This window comes from Myotis myotis, unplaced genomic scaffold (assembly GCF_014108235.1).
Source record: "Myotis myotis isolate mMyoMyo1 unplaced genomic scaffold, mMyoMyo1.p scaffold_m19_p_1, whole genome shotgun sequence".
NCBI lineage: Eukaryota > Metazoa > Chordata > Mammalia > Chiroptera > Vespertilionidae > Myotis > Myotis myotis.
Genome location: NW_023416313.1, coordinates 70,993,053 through 71,013,890, shown reverse-complemented (window position 1 = coordinate 71,013,890; position 20,838 = coordinate 70,993,053). Strand labels below are relative to the sequence as shown.

Sequence of the window (20,838 nt, the reverse complement as noted above, 5' to 3'; positions counted from 1 at the left end):
TCCAAATAAAGTTTCTGAGTGAACTGCTTAGCTTATATTTACCTTTCCATTTCTAGCTTCTGCTAAAACGCTACTGATTCATAAAAAAAAAAAAAAAAAAAAAAAAAAAAAAAAAAAAAATTTTGTCAAATACAAAATAATAATTCTAGTAATGGTTCAAAACTTTTATATACTACTAACACTCTAACCTTTGCAAAGAGAGAATAATATATTCTCTATGTCAAAGATCAGTATGAGAATGGATTGTTTGGCTGGTCTGTAATACACTGAAGCAACTCAGGGCTGGTAAATTTGGTTGCCAAATGGGATCACCTGGGAAACTTTAAAAAGCACTGAGAGCTGGGACACAGCTCCTCCAGATTCTTCTTGCTATGAGGTGTGGCTTGGCATGGGAGAATTTAAAAGGTCCACAGTTGACTATACTATGCAGCCAAGGCTGAGAACCACCACTGTAAGCCCTTGATGTTCAACAAGAAGTCTGAGGACAGCATCAGCTTTTACCTGGGAGCCTGTTGGAAAAGCATAGCCTAGACTGTGCCCCAGACCTACTGAGTCAGATCCACATTTTCAGGGGCTCTGATGTAACCCATTCAGCATTCATTTTCTATTAAAATAAGGTACCAGGCTAATCCATCCATTCCAACTCTATTTTTTTATATATATATATCCTCACCTGAGGACATTTTTTTCCATAGTTTCTAGAGAGAGTGGAAGGGAGGGAGGGAGGGGGAGAGAGAGAAACATCAATGTAAGAGAGACACATCAATTGGCTGCTTCCCACAGGACACCCCACCAGGGGCAGGGAACTTTGAAATTGAGGTCTGTGCCCTTGACTGGGAATTGAATCCGTGACCCTTGGGTCCATGGGCCGGTGCTCCAATTACTGAGCCATATCGGCCAGGGCCCAACTTGAAAATTCTTATTCCACAACCTAAACAATACACTGAGAAGCACTTTTTAAGTTTATCTAGAATTCTTTACCAATAAAAATGAAAGACTATGGTCATTCCTCTTCAACCTTACAATTCTCATTCCACAAACCTAAATAAAGTGCTGAGTGAATTCATAAAAATGGTATGCCAACTGACATCCACTGAAGCATGACATTAAAGAATAGCTGAGGCAATTGTGAAGTACTCACATTCTTTTTGAGGGTAGATTTCGGTTTGAAGAGATTGGAACTTATAATATGGTATCTCTTGCTTGAATACGGTTGTGAGAATATCATCAAGTTCTTCTATGTCATTCTGTTTTCAAATGAAAAGGACATTTAGTTCAGTTATTCACATAGAAACTCATCTTAGTGCAATATAATAATAAATTATTAGTTGGAGTAAATACCAGCTAATCTTCAATAATACTGTTACTGTTTTTAAAGACTCATTCAAAACATTAGGGTTTGCCTGAAAACCAGTTATTATTGTAATAGAAAAATAGATGCAAGAAACAAGTCTTTGCTTTTGGATGAGCAACTTTACTTAAATACTTACTAATTACAAAAGAACATTATAGCATGCCAATAATAACACTGAAATTGTTTTAACTAAATTTTGTAAAATACATGATGTTTAATAATGACTGGTTCTTCAACTTAAGGGTGAGAAATGGGATCAGATTATTTTATTTCTGTGAAAAGCGAAAGAAGATATGCATCTCAGCTTTTGTTTTTCCTTGCAACTATAGAGTCACTATATGTTTACTTTATTTCCCTAATTTTTGAGGAGGCAAGTAGAACTTAATTGTTCTCCTATTGATGGCATAGCCTATTACAAAGACCAGCATCTTTTAAAATTGTGTTTTGTGAAGCTTATGGCTGGAACCAAATTGACTTGAGACATAGATGTTGTAGCTGAGGAGATGGGCCAATCAAACAAAGCCATTGGTGGGGAGAGGATTGTGGAACAAAAGTTCCTAATTAAGTTTTTTGAAATGATTTCCAAATAAAATTATACATATTTCCAATACATAGTTTCATAAATTAAATTGCTGGATTGAACAAACAGACACTTGTGTTACTCTATTTCCTCATTTTTCAGTAACCTGAGTTCCTCAAATAGTCCAATGATTTAGGGCTAACTGCTGAGAAGTTGGGAGAGGCCTTGCTATGGTGAGCACATCTTTAAGACATAAAAATGTCAAATCACTATGTTTTAGACCTAAAAATAATATATTTTGTGCCTCATTTATTAAAAAAAGTTGGCAGAGGGAATGTAAGTCCTTTTCTCAATCTATAGCTATATAGTATAGGGAAAAACCCAATATTAATGTACTTATTGCTATGGGCTATGTGGAGCTCTTAGCGCTGAAGGAGAGAGGGACAGAGAGAAAGATGGGACAGCAAACTCTGCCTTCAAGGAATTCACAGTCATGTAATTACATATGGACAATCCATTGAGTTCTCGGTACTATGATAGAAAGTCACCATGGGTTAGAAGCAGAGTGGGCAAAAGGGAGATGGCTCAGTTCCACAAAGAAAGAAATGTCCAGGAAAGACTGTATAGAGCAGATGATCTAAATTGCCGTGCATACAAGGAACACTCTGTGTTAACTGAACAAATTGCTTACAGGCATGGAGGAATCATGAATCATGACCTGGTTATGAACTTTTGGAATTTATATAAGACTATAGTAGAATGAGAGAGAAGAAAGAAGTAGGCATTTCAAAAAGTACCTTCATATAAAACTATAATTCATGCTGTAAACATTGAGAAGTTGTTTAGGGCCTATATTATTTGACATAGAAATGTTTATTATTTAGATTAAATCAAGTTTATTTAAGTTGCAGCATTATTATGATCACTTATGTGGTTGAATATTGATATTGAATGAAACCTATTTTATAAATAAAGATGTGAAAATTTTATATTAGCAAAAATTACCCTTTTTACATTGAGATATAATTGGCATATAACATTACATTGGTTTTAGATGTACAATGTAATGATTCAGTGGTAGGATATATTGATTTATTAAAATGACCACCACAATAGGTCTAGTTAGCATCCATCACCATATATAATTAAGTTCTTTTTCTTGTAGTGAGAATTTTTACATTTTCAGCAACTTTCAATTATGCAGTAAAATATCATTAACTATAGTCACCATGCTGTGCATTACATCCCCATGACTTTATTTTATAATTGAAAATTTATACCTTTCGACCACCTTTATTCATTTCTCCCAATCCCATCCCTAGCCTCTGGGAACCGCCAACCTGTTCTCTTTATCTATGACCTCAGTTTTTGTTTTAGATTCCACATATGAGATGACATAGTATTTGTCTTTGTCTGACTTATTTCACTTAGCATAATGTCCTCAAGTTCCATCCATGTTGTCACAAATGTCAAGATGTTAATCTTTTTTGTGGTTAAATAATATTCAATTATCTACATATGTCACATTGCCTTTTTCCATTCACCCATAGATGGACACAGACTCTTTCCATGTCCTGATTATTGTAAAAAGAATGCTACAGTGGGGATACACATATCTTTTCCAGTTAGTGTTTTCATTTTCTTCAGATCGATATCCAGAAGTGGAATTGCCACTTATACTTAGTTCTATTTCAATATTTTGAGGAACCTCCATACTGTTTCCCATAGTGGTTGCACCATTTATATTCCCACCAACAATGCACAAGGGCTCCATTTTCTTCACATTCTTGCCAATATTTGTTATTTCTAGTCTTTCTGATAATTTCCATCCTAAGAGGTATAAGAGTATATCTCATTGTGGTTACCCTTTTAATCTTTTCCGGAAGTCTTCAATAGGAGCAATGGAGCAAAACATTGTTAGTGATATGTTTGCATGTTCTTTATACTAAAGTTCAAAATAATACATTTTAGCTGTCTGACATGAAGGAGGAAATTAAGAAAACATGAAAATCATAATATTAGTTTGCACTTTTTTCTCTAAATTTGTGTCAGTGGTCACAAGAGTTCTGCATAGTCTATTATGTAGTTGGTAATTTTACATACAGAGATAAACTTGCTATTTCTTTCTAAATCGAATAAGATTTAGAATTTTTTTTTTTCAGGAACACATTGTCCTTTATTTGCGTTTCTCAGAATACTGTACAAAGGGAGTAAAAATCCTATTCACACTTTGCTTAGAAAGATTTTGAGGTGAAAGTCCCTATGATACATGGGGTGAGGGGTGAAGGACCAAGAGGCAGAAAACAGAGCCAATGACCTCCCCTCGTCCCTCAGGGCCCTGGGAGGGGGAACGGGCACCCACACTTTTTCAAAAGTAACACAGACCCTAGTGAGATTGGGGAGGGAGAAGGCGGCTCCTCCCAGCCACGCTCAGGCTCCTGCCTACCTCTCTTCCCCTCAGGGTGAGGAGACAGCGCCTGCCACTCCTCGCTCCTTCCCTGCCCTGCACCAGCAGGGCCCAGGTAGGACTCTGCAGCCCACTGACCCCTCTGGGGTGGCCTCAGTAGCCCCACATGTGCATGTCACACGAAAGGCCCTGCACCAGCGCACGTCTACACAGAGAGGCTGTGAGATGAAGGACCGCACCATTCATCATTTCTGTCCGTTTCCCCGCGCCCCTCACAATACTGCAGAAGGCAGTGTCAAACCAGACCTGTGCTTATAATGACTTATAAGCCTCTCACACCCATCTCCGCCCCATCACACCAACCCAGGCACTTCACACCCACAGCAGTCTCCCTTCCTATTCCCACCCTCATGCCATGGGTACACTGACTCTCCGAGCTTGTCCCCATCTGACCACTTCCCAAATGACGTTGTCTAGCTTCTGTCCCCACCATCCTTCCCTCCCACCAATCTCTGCTGCTGTGACCCCCTTTTTCTGAATCTCAACTCAGCATGCCCACCCCTTCTCCTACCCCTCCCCACCTCCACCAGGGCAGGATGGCAGCAGCCCTGGCCCCCTCACCTCTGGGACCAGGCTGTCCGTGCCCAGCCCCACCATCCCTCTCCTTACACTCCCCACTCCCACCCACTACCCAGGGTGGGTTGCAGGGGAGCTGACAAAAGCATGAGGCTTTCATTAGACGCACTCGACCAGAGGGATTAGGCACCATGTTTATTATTGATGATATGCAGTGTTGCTTAACTAGCCAGGGTTCTTCCCAAAGTTCTTCCCATAGAGTTACTACACAGATAAATAAGTTAGTCATAAGATAACCTCTTGGATCACTTCCAGCTCTGAGATTCTGAGACACTGATGAGAATTCAAGGAGCAAGAGTTCCCACTAAAAATCAAGGCACCATGATACTTCAATATGAGAAATACAATAGCATTGAATTTAAAAAGAAATGAAATAGCAATGTCCTCAGAAGAAAAAGTATTTACAATGTAGATGAAGACATTTTATTAATTAGAAAAGAATAGATATTTTTCAATATTCTAGCCTAGCATAACTAGTTGAATCACTTCTATTTTCAATTTCATATTACTAGTGTTATCTTGCATATAAATAAATAGCATAGAACACAAAAAATAATCCCCAAATTATTTCTCCCTAGAAAATATCCTAACTTGAAAACTCTGATTTGAGTAGTTATGCTATATTAATATTATATTTAGTAGACATCAGAGCAAAGAAAATTACCAGAGTGAGAAAGGAACTTTAATGATAAAAGAGTCAATCCACCAAGAAGACAGAGTAATCCTAATTGTGTATGCAAGAAAAGCTTAAAATATGTGAAGTAAAGATCAACAGAATTGATAGGAGAAATAGATAAATCTATAGCTATAGTTAAATACCCCTCTTTCAAAATTGACAGAAAAGTGGACAGAAAGTCAGCAAGAATATAGAAAAACTCAAACACTATATCTCATTTTCCAATGATCTAACCAACAAGGATCCAATGAACATATACAGAACATTCCACTCAGCAGCCGCAGAATACACATTCTCACCATAGAAACATCAGTGAGAAAGAGGAACACAGACCAGCTGCTTCCTGCACGCCCCCTACTGGGGACTGAGTTCACAACACCCAGGCATGTGCCCTGACCAGGAATCCATCCAGTGACCTCTCGGTTCCTGGGTCCATGCTCAACCACTAAGCCACACAAGCTGGGCAAGGAGATGATTATTTTAAAGATCAAGAAAATTGACAAACCTCTAGCAAGATTGATCATAAAACAAAAAACAAAGACACAAATGACAAATGTCACAAATGAAACAGGAGGTATCACTGCACACCCTGCAGACATAAAAAGGATAATAGGGAGTACTGTAGACCACTCTGTACACCTCAGTTTGACAAGTTAGATTAAAAGAACCAAGTCCTTAAAAGGCACAAACTACCAAACACAATCTTCCTCTATTATTTCTTACAAATACATGTAAATCTACAATTTCTATTAAGAGTTTAACTGAATATAAACAAACCAGAAAAAAAAAGATATTCAATTACGCAAAGTTGAGGTCCTTAAGATAAATAGCTATTTACATAGACCCCTTCAAAGTCTAATTGGTTTCTTTCTTGGATGAGGAGTGTGAACGCTGCTTGAGTATGAAGGCATTGAGAGACTGTCCTTTAAAAAGACTTTATGGCAATTTAATGTAAGCAGTTGATAGATATTTCAGATCTTTGGAATGGTGTCAAAGGTAAAATTAGTGTATTACAATGTGCTGGGAGCCGGTCCATGCTTGCTGTTTCAAGGGACCTGGCATATATGGCATACTGTTCTTAATATGTTTGCTCACCTTCTTGGCACTATGTGTTTTAACCAAGGTCTCTGAGAAAGGTTGTTTCCCCAGGTAGGGATTTTCCCCTGAAGTTAGGGAGGGAATAAAACCTCTTAACTAGTGCCAGGTGGGTAATTAATCACTTTAACTACGAACAATCATGCTTAAGCTACATCATCTTTACTCCCTGGAATGGAGATAAGAAACGCCCTAACCTTTGTAATAGAGATTGATAGGATTGAATCAACTGGTATAAATACAGATGTAATAAGACAGTAAGACACAGAACTTAGAATACGGAACCAAGAGAGACGGAACCTAGGCACAGAACCTACACAGAACGTTCTCTAGAGACAGAAGAACTTCGCTGGAGAGAACATGGCAAAAGATCCTGGACAGAAACTGGCCTCAGAACCTAGAGACAGAACCTAGCGAGAGAACATGGCAAAAGATCCTGGACTGAACCTGACTACAGAAACTGGTAACAGAACCTGACTAGAACCTAGTGACTGAACCTGGCTGGAGAACCTGGACAGAACCTGGCTGGAGAACCTAGCGAGGGAACTTGGCTACAGAACCTGGTTAGAGATCCTAAGCAGAACCTCTCTGGAGATCCTGAACAGAACTTGGCTGGAGACCCTGACAAGAGAACCCGGCTATGATGATCACCTGAACGCTGCCTCTGTGTCATTCCTTCTTCGCCAACTCCGTCCACACCTATGGGGAACCCCTGGACCTGCTGGGGTTGGACCCCGGCAACAATGAACTAGACTCAAAGAGTTTAAGTCGTAATAATAGCTACCACATATAGGGCACTTATATAATGTGCTAGGCTTTATATAATTTATAATTTTCATAACATTTCTACAAGATAGATTTTTTTAAATGTCTGTTTTTATAGATATGATAATCCCCCCCCCCAAAAAAAAAATCAATAACACTCCAAATGGCAGAGCTATGTTGTGGAGTAAGGATTTTAACTTATGCCTTCACATGCTAAATAAATTGCATTTTATACCACATTCTAGTCATAGACAGAAGAGTAAAATCTGAAGTATACTTTGAGTAAAGTTAAAAAATAAATTATATCCCCATGGTTTCACGATGGACACCACATTCTTGTTTAGGCATACCTGGAAGGGGGGGGGGGCACAGAAAGTGTCTATTGCCAACCATATCTTTTCTTTTCTTTTTTTTTTAATCGGAAAAACAAAAGCTCTAAAGTTGTCCCTTTGGCTAAAATTCTTTAATGTAGCCACTCTAGCTGCATAGGTTTAAAATGTGACAATTTGGCTTTCCCAGGTTTAATAGCAAAGATGTCAAGCAGAGGAGGTTTTAGCATTGATGTTGGGTGAAGAAACCTATAAAGTTGGCTACAGAATATTAGGATGGTTTCAAAAGTCGGTCAGAGAAAGACAGTAAGAGAGTTTTGAGTAACAACAGAAACAATTTCAGTGTCACAGCCATAGGAGGCTTGTGAAATATTCATCATGGGAGACAAAATTTATGAAATAGTTGCAGCATTTTATGTTTTACCTTCAGATATCTAAAGGGGAAGTCAGTAGTTGAGCTGAAAACATCTTGTTCTTATTATAACAAATTGCTATGCTGTTTAAGTTTCAGTAGCAAAAAAAAAAAAAAAAAAAAAAAAAGTCACTTTGTTTATTCTATTGTTCATAATGTGTGCTGTGAAAGAAAGCCAAAATAGCCATTTAAAGGGGAATTTGATAAACAGTGTACATAACATATCTTAAACAAAACGTCCTACTGAAGCTTGCAAAGCAAATGATAGGTAAAAGAGCAAAGCAAATGCTTGTTAGAATTATGGAAAGCCCTTTTGTCTTTGCCTTTTATCTTGTGAGTGCAAGCAGTTAATTTAAGAGTAATCTAAATAAGCGAGTAAGATTTATCTTTGGTCAAGTTTATTTTTCTATGTTTTGAGTGAGTCAGTTCTTAGAATGTCAACATATCAGTGACTACATATGCAAAAATAAATATAAAAATATAAAACTCAATTCAATTTCAGGCTACCTTCATATATTTGTTATTGATTCATATTGTTGTAGAATCTCTTTCAGTGACTTAAAAGTTATATTCTAACAAGAAGAAAATATGTTTTGAGATCTGAGAAGCCTGTGTGGAAATGTCTGCTCCAGGACTGACTACCTCTAGACCTTAATAATACTGATCACAAAATCGCATAGAGTTTAAATTAAAATATATGTAAAACCTCCAGTAACTATTAATTCCCTTTTCTCTAAATACTATGATGTGATCTCTCAGATATAACAACTCATGGAAATAATAATTGTGATTCAGAAAAGTACACAAGCCTATCAGTGAGCAGACTTGGTCCCTAAACTTGTTTTTGCAGCAACTGAACAAATGAGTTTGCTTTTTCTTTCTAAATTCTTTAATTAAATAATATATCTTTTAAATTACTTCGAATGTAGGTTTTGCTATTGTAATACAGAGACCCAACATGCCAGTGGCTTAAACTAAGATAGACATCTATTTATCTTTAACATAAAAACCTGGAATTAGGCAATGCAGGGTTGACATGGTAGTTCCCTGGTTAGGAGATTGAGCCTCTATTTCGTTTTGTTACTATAGGTCATCCTCATGGTCCTGGATGTTTTATCCACCATTCCCTTGTTGGCGCTGCAGCCAAAGCAAAAAGTCAGTGAGGGGCAGAGCATGACTCCTACCCCTCTTTTAAGGACATGATCAGAAATGTGCACATATCACTTCCACTGACATGCTGTTGCTGACTAATTCTGTAGCTATACCTAGCTGCAAGAGAATCAGGAAGTGCAATATTTATGTGGGCAGTCATATGTCCAGATAAAATTTATGTTATTATGTAAGAAAGAAAAAAGAATTACTGGGGGACACCCTGCAGTTTCTGCCATCCCAGTCAATCATGCAAAATGTATAAACATCATAATTTATGTAAAGGCAATCTGGTAAGTTTTTTTTAATAAACTTTTAGATTGTTTACTAACACTTGATTGTGCTGAATTTTTCAACATTGACCCCCTGTAAATAATGTCAAAAAGTCTCAAAACTTTAATTTGATTAAACTTGAATAGGTTCATTAATGGGGATACTTAATGACCATATTGATGAAACACAACAAGCCAAAGTTTTCTATTGTAGGCATTAGATAGAGTAGTCATAAGCAGCATCTCTTATCTCACCCTTGCCTCCCTTTAGCAATCATTTTGTAACAACCTATTGTTAAATATGTAATAAGACAAGATTTAAGACAAATACAGCACTAACATATACAAAGAAATGTCTTTTTAAAAAGCCTTCTCTAACTCATGCCATGATTGCAAAAAAAAAAAATATTTTTTTGGAATTATTCTATTGCGTTGTTTTAGGCTCTAGTCTCCAAGCTACACAACCCAGAACTGGTCTCATCATTTGCTCTTCCTGAGTTTTTTCCTTTGTTGTTCTTCCTTTGCCTTGCTCGTTCTACAGCAGTCAGAAGCAGCGCTGCTTCAGCCAACCGTCCAATAACCTTCTCAAAAGGGGTTGTGTCTGTGCTATCAGGAAGCCAGTGATACAAGGGGCTCTGATGGGTGGGCCACTTGTGTTGGGTGGCAAACAATGTATACATTTCTTCCCCTTTGTCATTATTTCATCCAATGAAATATGTATTGAGTATCTATGTCCCTGTCAGTTGCTGGGGTCCTGCCCCAGCAGGTCCAGGGGTTCCCAAAGGCGTAGACGGAGTCGGTGAAGAAGGAATGACATGGAGGCAGTGTTCAGTTGATCAGCAGCCTAGCCAGGATCTCTAGCCAGGATCTCCAGCCAAGTTCTGGTCTGGATCTCCAGAGAGGTTCTGCTTCAGATCTCCAGCCAGGTTCTGTGTCCATGTTCTCTTGCTAGGTTCTCCAGCCATGTTCTGTAGCCATGTTCCCTTGCTAGGTTCTCCAGCCAGGTTCTGTCCAGGTTCTCCAGCCAGGTTCAGTCACCAGGTTCTAGTCAGGTTCTCTTGCCAATTTCTGTAGTCAGGTTCAGTCCAGGATCTTTTGCCATGTTCTCTCCAGCGAAGTTCTTCTGTCTGTAGGTTCTGTGTAGGTTCTGTCTTCTAAGTTCTGTGTGTAGGTTCTGTCTTCTTCGTTCTGACTTGTTACATCTGTATTTATACCAGTTGATTCCAATCCTATCAATCTCTATTCCAAAGGTTAGGGCGTTTCTTATCTCCATTCCAGGGAGTAAAGATTATGTAGCTTAAGCATGATTGTTCATAGTTAAAGTGATTAATTACCCACCTGGCTCTTAGTTAAGAGGTTTTATTCCCTCCCTAACTTCAGGGGAAAATCCCTACCTGGGGAAACAACCTTTCTCAGAGACCTTGGTTAAAACACATAGTGCCAAGAAGGTGAGCAAACATATTAAGAACAGTATGCCATATATGCCAGGTCCCTTGAAACAGCAAGGATGGACCGGCTCCCAGCAAATTCCCCCTTTTTTTATTTTTTAAATGCAGGCATTAAAAAGAAAAACCCCAAATGCTCTCTTGTATCCATTTTAAGAGTAGGATTGGCGCTTTCTGCTATTACCTGAGTCCTGATCTATCACCCCAGAGAGAGCTTGCCAATCCTGCACTTTCCCAGGGTGGAAAGACTGCAGTGGGGTTAAGGATAAGGCTCCTTGGGCCTACCTCCTCCCATGCCTTTACATTTACCTTTCCTTCCTCAGAAAAGCATGGACATACTTCTTGTATAAAACGTTCTGTCTGACTGGGAGTAACCTAATTCCTCTGCTAGCAAGCATATGTGTTAAAAGATCAATACAGAGTCTTATTTCTTTAGACTCAGTATGGCACATCTTCTTAATCTAAAGATCAATACAGAGTCTTCTTTCTTTGGACTCAGTATGGCACCTCTTCTCAATCTAAGAATCAATACAGAGTCTTCTTTCTTTGGACTCAGTATGGCACATCTTCTCAATCTAAGTTCTGTACTATCCACCTTCTTACCCTACTTATCCTCTATAGGGGGGTCTGCAATACCCTGGTGGAGTCCTATCCGTCCCGAGTGTGGAGTTCTCAATGGGAAGTGGGGGGGCTTACCTAGGGGAATCCTGTTCCAGGGGTTCCCAAAGGTGTGGATGGAGTCGGCGAAGACTATCCACCCTCTTCCTGCGGTGGAGTCCTATCCATCCCGAGAGTGGGGCTTACCTAGGGGTCCCTGTTCGGGCGCCAGATGCCGGGGTCCTGCCCCAGCAGGTCCAGGGGTTCCCAAAGGCATAGACGGAGTCGGTGAAGAAGGAATGACATGGAGGCAGTGTTCAGTTGATCAGCAGCCTAGCCAGGATCTCCAGCCAGGATCTCCAGCCAAGTTCTGGTCTGGATCTCCAGAGAGGTTCTGCTTCAGATCTCCAGCCAGGTTCTGTGTCCATGTTCTCTTGCTAGGTTCTCCAGGTTCTCCAGCCAGGTTCTGTAGCCATGTTCCCTCGCTAGGTTCTCCAGCCAGGTTCTGTCCAGGTTCTCCAGCCAGGTTCAGTCACCAGGTTCTAGTCAGGTTCTCTTGCCAATTTCTGTAGTCAGGTTCAGTCCAGGATCTTTTGCCATGTTCTCTCCAGCGAAGTTCTTCTGTCTGTAGGTTCTGTGTAGGTTCTGTCTTCTAAGTTCTGTGTGTAGGTTCTGTCTTCTTCGTTCTGACTTGTTACATCTGTATTTATACCAGTTGATTCCAATCCTATCAATCTCTATTCCAAAGGTTAGGGCGTTTCTTATCTCCATTCCAGGAAGTAAAGATTATGTAGCTTAAGCATGATTGTTCATAGTTAAAGTGATTAATTACCCACCTGGCACTTAGTTAAGAGGTTTTATTCCCTCCCTAACTTCAGGGGAAAATCCCTACCTGGGGAAACAACCTTTCTCAGAGACCTTGGTTAAAACACATAGTGCCAAGAAGGTGAACAAACATATTAAGAACAGTATGCCATATATGCCAGGTCCCTTGAAACAGCAAGGATGGACCGGCTCCCAGCAGTCAGTGTACCAAGTTTTAGAGATGAAATACGGAAGCAAATAAGATAGTATCTCTGTTCTTGTTGACCTTGGAGTCTAATGAGAGGCAGACATTATTCTGAGAAATATCACATATCAGTGTCCAATTAGAATGTGATCAGTGTTACAAAGAGATACAGAGGAGATGTGTGGGGTCAGAAAGGCTTTGCTAAATGAAAAGATGCTAAAATTAAATTTGGAGGATGAATTAGAATTAATTAGTAAAGATAGTGAGAGAGAAGAAGGGACTGAAAACATGTTTTAGTTACAGAGAGGAGCTTACATAAAGGTCCTGTGATGGGAAATTAGGTACTAAAAGTCCAGGAACTAAAATCAGGCCAGCGTGCCTGGAATGGGCAATTGACCTGGAGAGAAAGATAGGTGACGGTCACTACAGGCCATATTGTTCATCATAAAGTTGGTGTGTTTTTTAAGTCCACACAGTAATGAAATTATTGGAGTGCTTGAGCAGGAGAATAACTAAAATCCTTCTTTTTAAAAGAACCTCTCAAACAATGGACTTAAGGTAAGTAGGCCCTGTGTAAGAAACCATGGGGACCAAGTGGGAGGCTATCACAGTTGTTTAGGCAAGAGGAAATGTGGTGGACCATAGTATTGGAACTTGGGAGATGTATAGAGAAGTAAGCAAGATTTAGTAAGTAAAACTGATATGGCTTAGTGATGAATTGAATTTGTAGGGTGATAGAATAGAAGGTATTAACTATTGCAGATATCTCCCATTCTCCACCCCCCCGCCCCAACCTTTGCCCACCTCCACCCAGGCCCTGGTTCCCTCTCCCATAGAACTGGGTTGATGATGATGATGTATATCCTGAGTTAGACTGAGCTTAAAGAAGAAACACATTTCGTGTATATTTTATAAGTTAACTAGAGGCCCGGTGAATGAATTCAGGCACCAGTGGGGTCCCTTGGCCTGGCCTGTGGTATCAGGCCGAAACTGGCTCTCCAACATCCCCTGAGAGGTCCTGGGTTGTAATAGAGCACAGGCCAGGCTGTGGAATCCCACTGGTGCACAATCAGGGCCGGGGAGGGACCACAGGAGGGCTCCAGAGCATGTCTGGATCATCTCAGTCCCAATCTGCTGGATCCCAGCAGTAAGCTAACCTATTGGTTGGAGCATCTGCCCCCTGGTGGTCAGTGAACATCATAGCGATTGGTCGACCAGTCGACTGTCTGCCGCCTGGTGGTCAGTGCACATAGTGAGCAGCTGAGTGGCCTTAGCATATCATTAGCATATTATGCTTTGATTGGTTGAAAGGACAACTGGACAACCAGACACTTAGCATATTAGGATGAGATAACCTGAAGAGGAAATATTTATAATGCAAAGAAGAGAGTCTAAGAATAAAAATTTGGCAAATGTGAAACTTTATTTTCTAGAAAGAAGAGATTACAAAAGAAATTGAGAAGAAAAGGCTAAGGATATAGGGGGAATCCCAGGAAGATATGACTTCATGGGAGCTAAGAAAAAAATAAATATTAAGCAAGTGAGTTAGTTAATGGTGTTAATTGTTGCTGACAACTCAAGTTAAATCAAACAAGAAAAATGTCCATTGAATTTTTTGGGAAAGACTTGAACATAATTGATATATATATATATATATATATATATATATATATATATATATATATTTGTGTGTTGCTACTTAAAGTAATAAGGTTGATGATGTTAAATGGCTGATGTTTGGGGGAGAAAGGTGCGGATTTTCAGAAGTTAAATTTTTCTTGTCAACGATTTCTTTTACTTCCATTCCTGTGTCTTAATGCAGTTTACTGTAGAAGCATAATTCATGAATGCTAAACACAATTTAGAGTTCCCAAATTTTATATCCACTTTATTTCTTATCTTATTATTGAAATACAGCTGTTTTTGATAGGCCCACAAGAATGCATACTGAGTTGTTTAAAAACATAAACAAACACTTTTTTTTCACAATAACGTTTTCAGTCTTCTAATTTCCAAATGGTTATTAATGATTTGGGGGTTTTTACTATCAGTGGCAGATCCTCTAATTTTCTATCATTGTCTTGTTATGAAAGCTATAAAAGAACATTGCTAATGGTGTTAGACTTGTGCTTTGTTTTCTGGTTTTTTAAAAAATATTCCTTATGGATCTCAATCCTCTAAACAACTAAATAGTAAAAGCAGAAGCCTGCACTCTAATAGTCGGTTATGGGCAACACTCACACCAGCTCTCTGACGTCCTCTGTATAGGGCAGTCAAGCCAGCCCCAGTGACCAATGGAGAAAGGGATGTAAGAAGCAAGAGAGATGCTTTAGTTTGGGAGAAATACAAAATGGTGCAAGTATTTATTTCCACTGAGTAAGTAGAAACAATTAATTAGCAAGTCATTAGTAAAATATTCTAAACAGCAGTTGAACATAGCTAAAAGACATGGGCCCAAAGCTTTGAAAATGGACTGAGGTGGCTTGTGAGATAAAGAGTTGTAGAGAACAGTATGGCTGTGTTAATGGCTAAGAAATTGCACTCAGAAATATTTATTTTTTTCCTTTAACAACTGCTATATATAATGTTAAAATTAACCAAATTATTTGTTTTTCTCTAAATAAATGGATGAGCATACTAAATATTACATTCCTATTTGACTCAATGATTTTTTTTAATATATTTTATTGATTTTTTTACAGAGAGGAGGGGAGAGGGATAGAGAGTTAGAAACATCAATCAGCTGCTTCTTGCACGCCCCCTACTGGGGATGTGCCCACAACCAAGGTACATACCCTTGACCGGAATCGAACCTGGGACCCTTGAGTCTGCAGGCCGACGCTCTATCCGCTGAGCCAAACCGGTTAGGGCTCAATGATTTTTAATTGATGTGAGTATAAACATCAAGTCTGGACTATCCTAATGAGGTATCGTTAACTATCAATAGACCATCATCACTGGTGGAGACATAACACAAAGAAAATGTCACTAATCTTGTCAGTACAAAGCAAACTTCAGTGGCTATGCCTTATTCTGAGTGACCCTTTCTTATAAGGGGCACAAACAATATGAAAAAGAAATCCAGAAATAGACCTCCAAATTGCATTTCATTTGACTCTTCTTTCCCTACTCATTTCAAATCTTTCATCAGAAATATGTAACAAGTAATAAAACTGAAGGAAGATACATTAAACTCAAATAATTTCCTTCTTCTCTGGAGGGAGAATTGGAAGGAGTGCAAATAAAAGTGAAATAAAGGCTACATGGAAAGCCCACATATATGCAAGACAATCCTCTTTAGTGGAGAGCAGTCCTAATTTCCAATGTAGTTAAGTAGATTTTTCTTACCATGAAATTATGAAATATTTCAGTTGGAAGTGACCTTGGTGATCATATACCCTAGCTTCTTCATTGTACACATAGGGGAGTTCCTTCAGCACTAAGAACACCGAGTTCTCATGAAGTAAGTGATTGGTGATTCAGTAAAGGAATCCAACTCCTGCTCCTGCCCCATAGGGAAACTGATTTTCCTTTGCATGCTGCCACTTGCCAGTTTTTCAAATGGCAATCACGTTGTGTTTTCCTGTTTTTTAAGCAATAACTATCAGTTGTGCCCCTTGCATCAGGGACTACTTGTGTGAAATAAACTGGGTATGCATAGGTGAAAGGCGCAGTGCTCCTGCCTTTGGGAAGCTGAGGGTAGAGGGAGGATTAGCGTAGTGTGTTCTAAGAATGAGCAATCCTGATGGCCAGAACATAGGAGTAATGAAGAGAATTAAGAAGATATGGAGAGGGTATGCTGTGGTAGGAGTTGAGTTGGAAAAGATTTGTGATCCTGCAGCCTGGTGTGCCAATCAAAGGAGTTCAGACCTTATCCAGGGAGCCACTGAAAGTCTGTAGCCAGGGAGTGTCTTAGGCAACACTGGCGTTATGTGAAGAGACTGGATGCATTTGTATCTCTCATCAACAGGAGTTGATGAAAAGAGGAAGTAAGTTGTCCATCAAACTTTTGAGTGGGGCATGGGCTTAAAACAATTACTGAGAGACCTGGGAATTCCCAGTATCTCTCAATGGGGAGAATCTCCAGAAGATTCTTTTTTAAAAATTTTTAATTTATTTTTTATTGAATGTATTGGAATGACATTGGTTAATAAAATTATGTAGGTTTCAGGTGTACAATTCTACAATACCTCATCTGTATATTGTATTGTATGTTTACCACTCCAAGCCAGGACTCCTTCCATCATCCTTTATCCCCCTTTACCTTCCTGAAGATTCTTTACAGGTGACAACTGCTAACACCTGAGCTTTAACCTAGTGAAGAAACTAATGTGTAAGGGAACTAGTCACAACTGGAAGATTCCAAATGATAAGAGAATTCCCTAAGCCTGTACCTTGTCTCACCCAATGGCGTCTGGCTTCATGTTGTATGAAACATCTGCAGGTAGCAAGCCAAAGATTAAATTATATATATATATATTTGCATGAAAACTGGAAATGAAGTGTACCTAATATGAAGATGAAAATAAGATTTTAAAAATAGATAAATAAGTATAAAGTAAAACATGCAAAATGATAAATACATGAAAGGCAAAGTTACCATTTTACCAATAAAAAATAAAACTAAGAAGAATTAGTTGGTACCATTTCAAAAACTCTTAATGGATAGGATCCTAATGCTTTGAACAATAAGTCTATGTTCTTTTAGCATTCCGGCCTAATTTGGCTTTTATACTGTACCTAGTTTTTACTATACAAAGTTAACTTCATTGTTGTCCCTAGACACTTTTGTAAATAGTTTGAAATTCTCAAAGGTTTTAATAATTTCAGTTAAATGGGAGTTACTAGCATTTTTAATACGAATACTAGAATTCTAATTATGTTCCCAAATTGTGCTTTGGATTTTTTTTTTCATTGAATCTCAATTGAATTCACCATCATAGGTGACGATATGGAAAATGTGTCTTTATGGGACTATGTGCTGGGGTTTCGTATCTATTCAAAAAAGATGGAATGATTTTAGGAAGCAGTTAGATAAGTAAGCTGGTTTTGGTAACATATTCTAACACCTAATGGACATCATTAAAAATAAACTGAGAGAATCAAATTCCTCATTACCGTTTCTTTTCCCAAATTCACAGAATGGTCATTCTGCTATACGCTCATTAGTTTTTAAATGACAATGGAAAGCCTCTTATTGCAAATTCTAAGATTACTGAAAAATAAAACCCACACAGACTTCTCATTATTGTTCCTTTCCTTAAATTCAAAGACTGTTCATGTGTTATATGCCCAATAGCTTCTAAATTAGTACTATAGGGATTATTTTATTACTAATTTGTAGGATTACTTGAATCACAGCTACCATTAAAATGTATAGGAAAACTCAAGCTAGCTGTTACAATATACCATTTCAGCTAAATAGGTTGGTATACGTTCTTACAAACACACAGTCACTATAGTGAATAAAATTACAATGTATATTATTCTTTGAATTGAGATGTTCAGTGGACTAGTTGCAAAATATCCACATTTTCCAATTAAAAGACACAGTAGTAAGCACATGAAAGAAACAATTACTGTAATGTTCTATAATGGAATGAAAAAACAAATGTTTTTACACAATTTCAAAAATATAATCTATAGGGGGAGGGAATCAAATGTCAAAAATATAATCTACGTGGGAGAAAACCCACGCACCCACAAGGAGAAGCAGCGTGGGCTGGACCACCTCATTCTAGGCCACACATGCCTAACACACGCCCAGGAAATGGCATGGAGCTGCCTTCTTTTTCATCAAGGGCAGAGTCTGCCATTCACCATCTTCGTGAATTCGTAAAGGTGTAGCATGTATGGTCCAGATGCCAGTGGATTAGACAAACCCATGTCATACACCTGGTCTGAGACCTGGGGAAGTCTGGCTCAGTGGTCAGCAAACTGCGGCTCACGAGCCACATGCAGGTAGCAAGGGGCTCTTTGGCCCCTTGAGTGAGGCCACGAAGTTTCAATCGCACTGTACGTGCGCCCCTACACGTGGTATTTTGTGGAAGAGCCACACTCAAGGGGCTGCAGTTTGCCGACCACTGGTCTGGCTGAACTGCAGCCTCTTCCTTCTATTAGCGTTTGATGGTAGAGCTGGGTCTGGTCTGAGATCTGTCTCAGGATTAGTTTGATCTAATCCCACAACATGTCTAGGTCCCCTGATCACAGTAGCTAAATCTCTATGCCTATCTATCTTAAATTGTATATATTAAACTTTATCTCTTAATAATGTTTCTTCTTTTTTTTTCCTATTTCAAAACTTTATTTTGATGGAAACATATATTACAATTTTCATTAATAATTTAAAAATCTAATTCTTTTTTTTAGTTTTATTGCTTAAAGTATTACAAACGGTATTACATATGAATAATGTTTCTTCTAATACTGTGGCCTGCTGTCACCAAACTAGAATAGTTCTACCCCTCAGGACTCTCACCTTGAGTTTAAAATGGCTCTTTCCTGCCAATGACAGCATGAGTCAAGCTGAGACTGTCCCTATTCTTTCCTTCACTAGACCACCAGGGCTCGGGGGAGAGGAGAAACCTGAAGATGCAATCATAACCCTTACTCACCGCTCATTTCTGACACTGAGAGCAAAAATGAAATGGAGCATTTTCTAGTTATCTAAGAGTTTTTATTCACTCAAAGCTGTAGAAGAAATCAACACTTGTACTTCACAGCATTCTGAAACACTGTCCAAGAGTTATAAATTACATTTAATTTTGACTCTACACAAATGTTTTTTTTCCTCCCTAAAGGCAAAACCAACACAAAAAATGTGTCTTGGGGACTACTTTCCTTCTATGTTGACTGTATATTAACAATCCTATATATCACTTTTATTAATCTTTTTGTAATGAGCAGAATTTTTAAAGAGAAGATATGGTAGATTTGTCACAGGAAAATGAAACATTCTGTATTTCAGGCTATTACTTTTGTTCTTGCTTTGCAATTACAAAATAGACATTTTGTCAAATGTCCACAGACTCTCTGGTTTGACAAATGGTATTTTACTGCCTGCCCTTCTCTAAGACATTTTTACCATTTTCATTGTTCTAAAACATGTCATACATAAGGGAGAACTCTAATAGAAAAATGTATCACACAAAATAAATAACAAAACTTCCAATTCTAAACTAGCTTAAACATATAAGGCTTCATGACAACCTGTCAACTTCACTATCATTGATGGTTTTGTTACACATTCTTTTGGAGTGTTTTGTGGTGAATTTGAAGATCACATTGTTCATTTAACTACCTCTTTATTTGTCTCTTCCCCCTTCTACCCTTCCCCTCTCCCCCACCACACACCAAAAAAGGCAATTAAGCAAGGTTATAATTCTAAGCATCTCGCAGCTATAAAAAGAAGTGACATTTATTTCAGTCTGAGAACTTGATGAAATAAGCACATAAAGGATAAAAGTTCCACATCAAGCAAACTTCCTCTCTACTGCAAGTGGGTCAGGTAACAAGAAGATAAATAAAATGCAGAAATTAAACTACTGTCATAAGATTAATCAAAAGGCAATAATTACATTCCAATCTCATGAGGGTAGGGGACTCATAGCATCTACATTCACTGGAAAATGTCCCAAACAAGGCTCTCTGAGGAGGCCACAAACTCCTCGCCAAGTCACCCTTGCTGGATAATAGAAGTAACCTGGGGCTTCTCTGTACACTTAGAATACCTTTTTGTATACTTACCAGAAAATGTTAACTTCTGGATTTCCTAACAAACATTGTTAATTTGAAGCAAGAATTTTCACTATCAGATAACAGTGATAAATGAAACTGAGAAAAACATACACTGAGCTTGGAAATTTCCACACGAAAATAACAATTCCTATCTAGCTTAACACCCCAGGCTTCCTTTTGAGTGGTATTCTTGGTTTGTCTGACTTCTTAACCTCTGAGCATCAGATGGCCTGACTTTTCTTTTGTTTTGTATTGTCCAGATCTGGATAAAGAGGAAATTAATTTCTTAAGCTTTCTCTTTAATCCTTCTGTCTTTCTTTATCTGCTCTGTAACAGCTTTAAAATGAGCCCATCACAATAGCTATTTTACAATGGGTAACCTGTCTCTCAGTGACATTATCTGGAATGGCTGACTTAAGCAAAGTAATTTATCTG

The 20,838-nt window shown here is 38.5% G+C and overlaps 1 protein-coding gene across 2 annotated transcripts in view; it reads right to left on the bottom strand.

The window, feature by feature from the left end:
• The window catches only part of BANK1 (B cell scaffold protein with ankyrin repeats 1), a 336,360-nt gene that overhangs the window by 215,473 nt on the left and 100,049 nt on the right, over positions 1-20,838 (bottom strand). For both annotated transcript variants that reach the window (XM_036340817.1, XM_036340827.1), the window contains exon 6: positions 1,142-1,247. In XM_036340817.1, the coding sequence (XP_036196710.1) occupies positions 1,142-1,247 (106 nt within the window). The remainder of the gene's footprint in view (positions 1-1,141; positions 1,248-20,838) is intronic.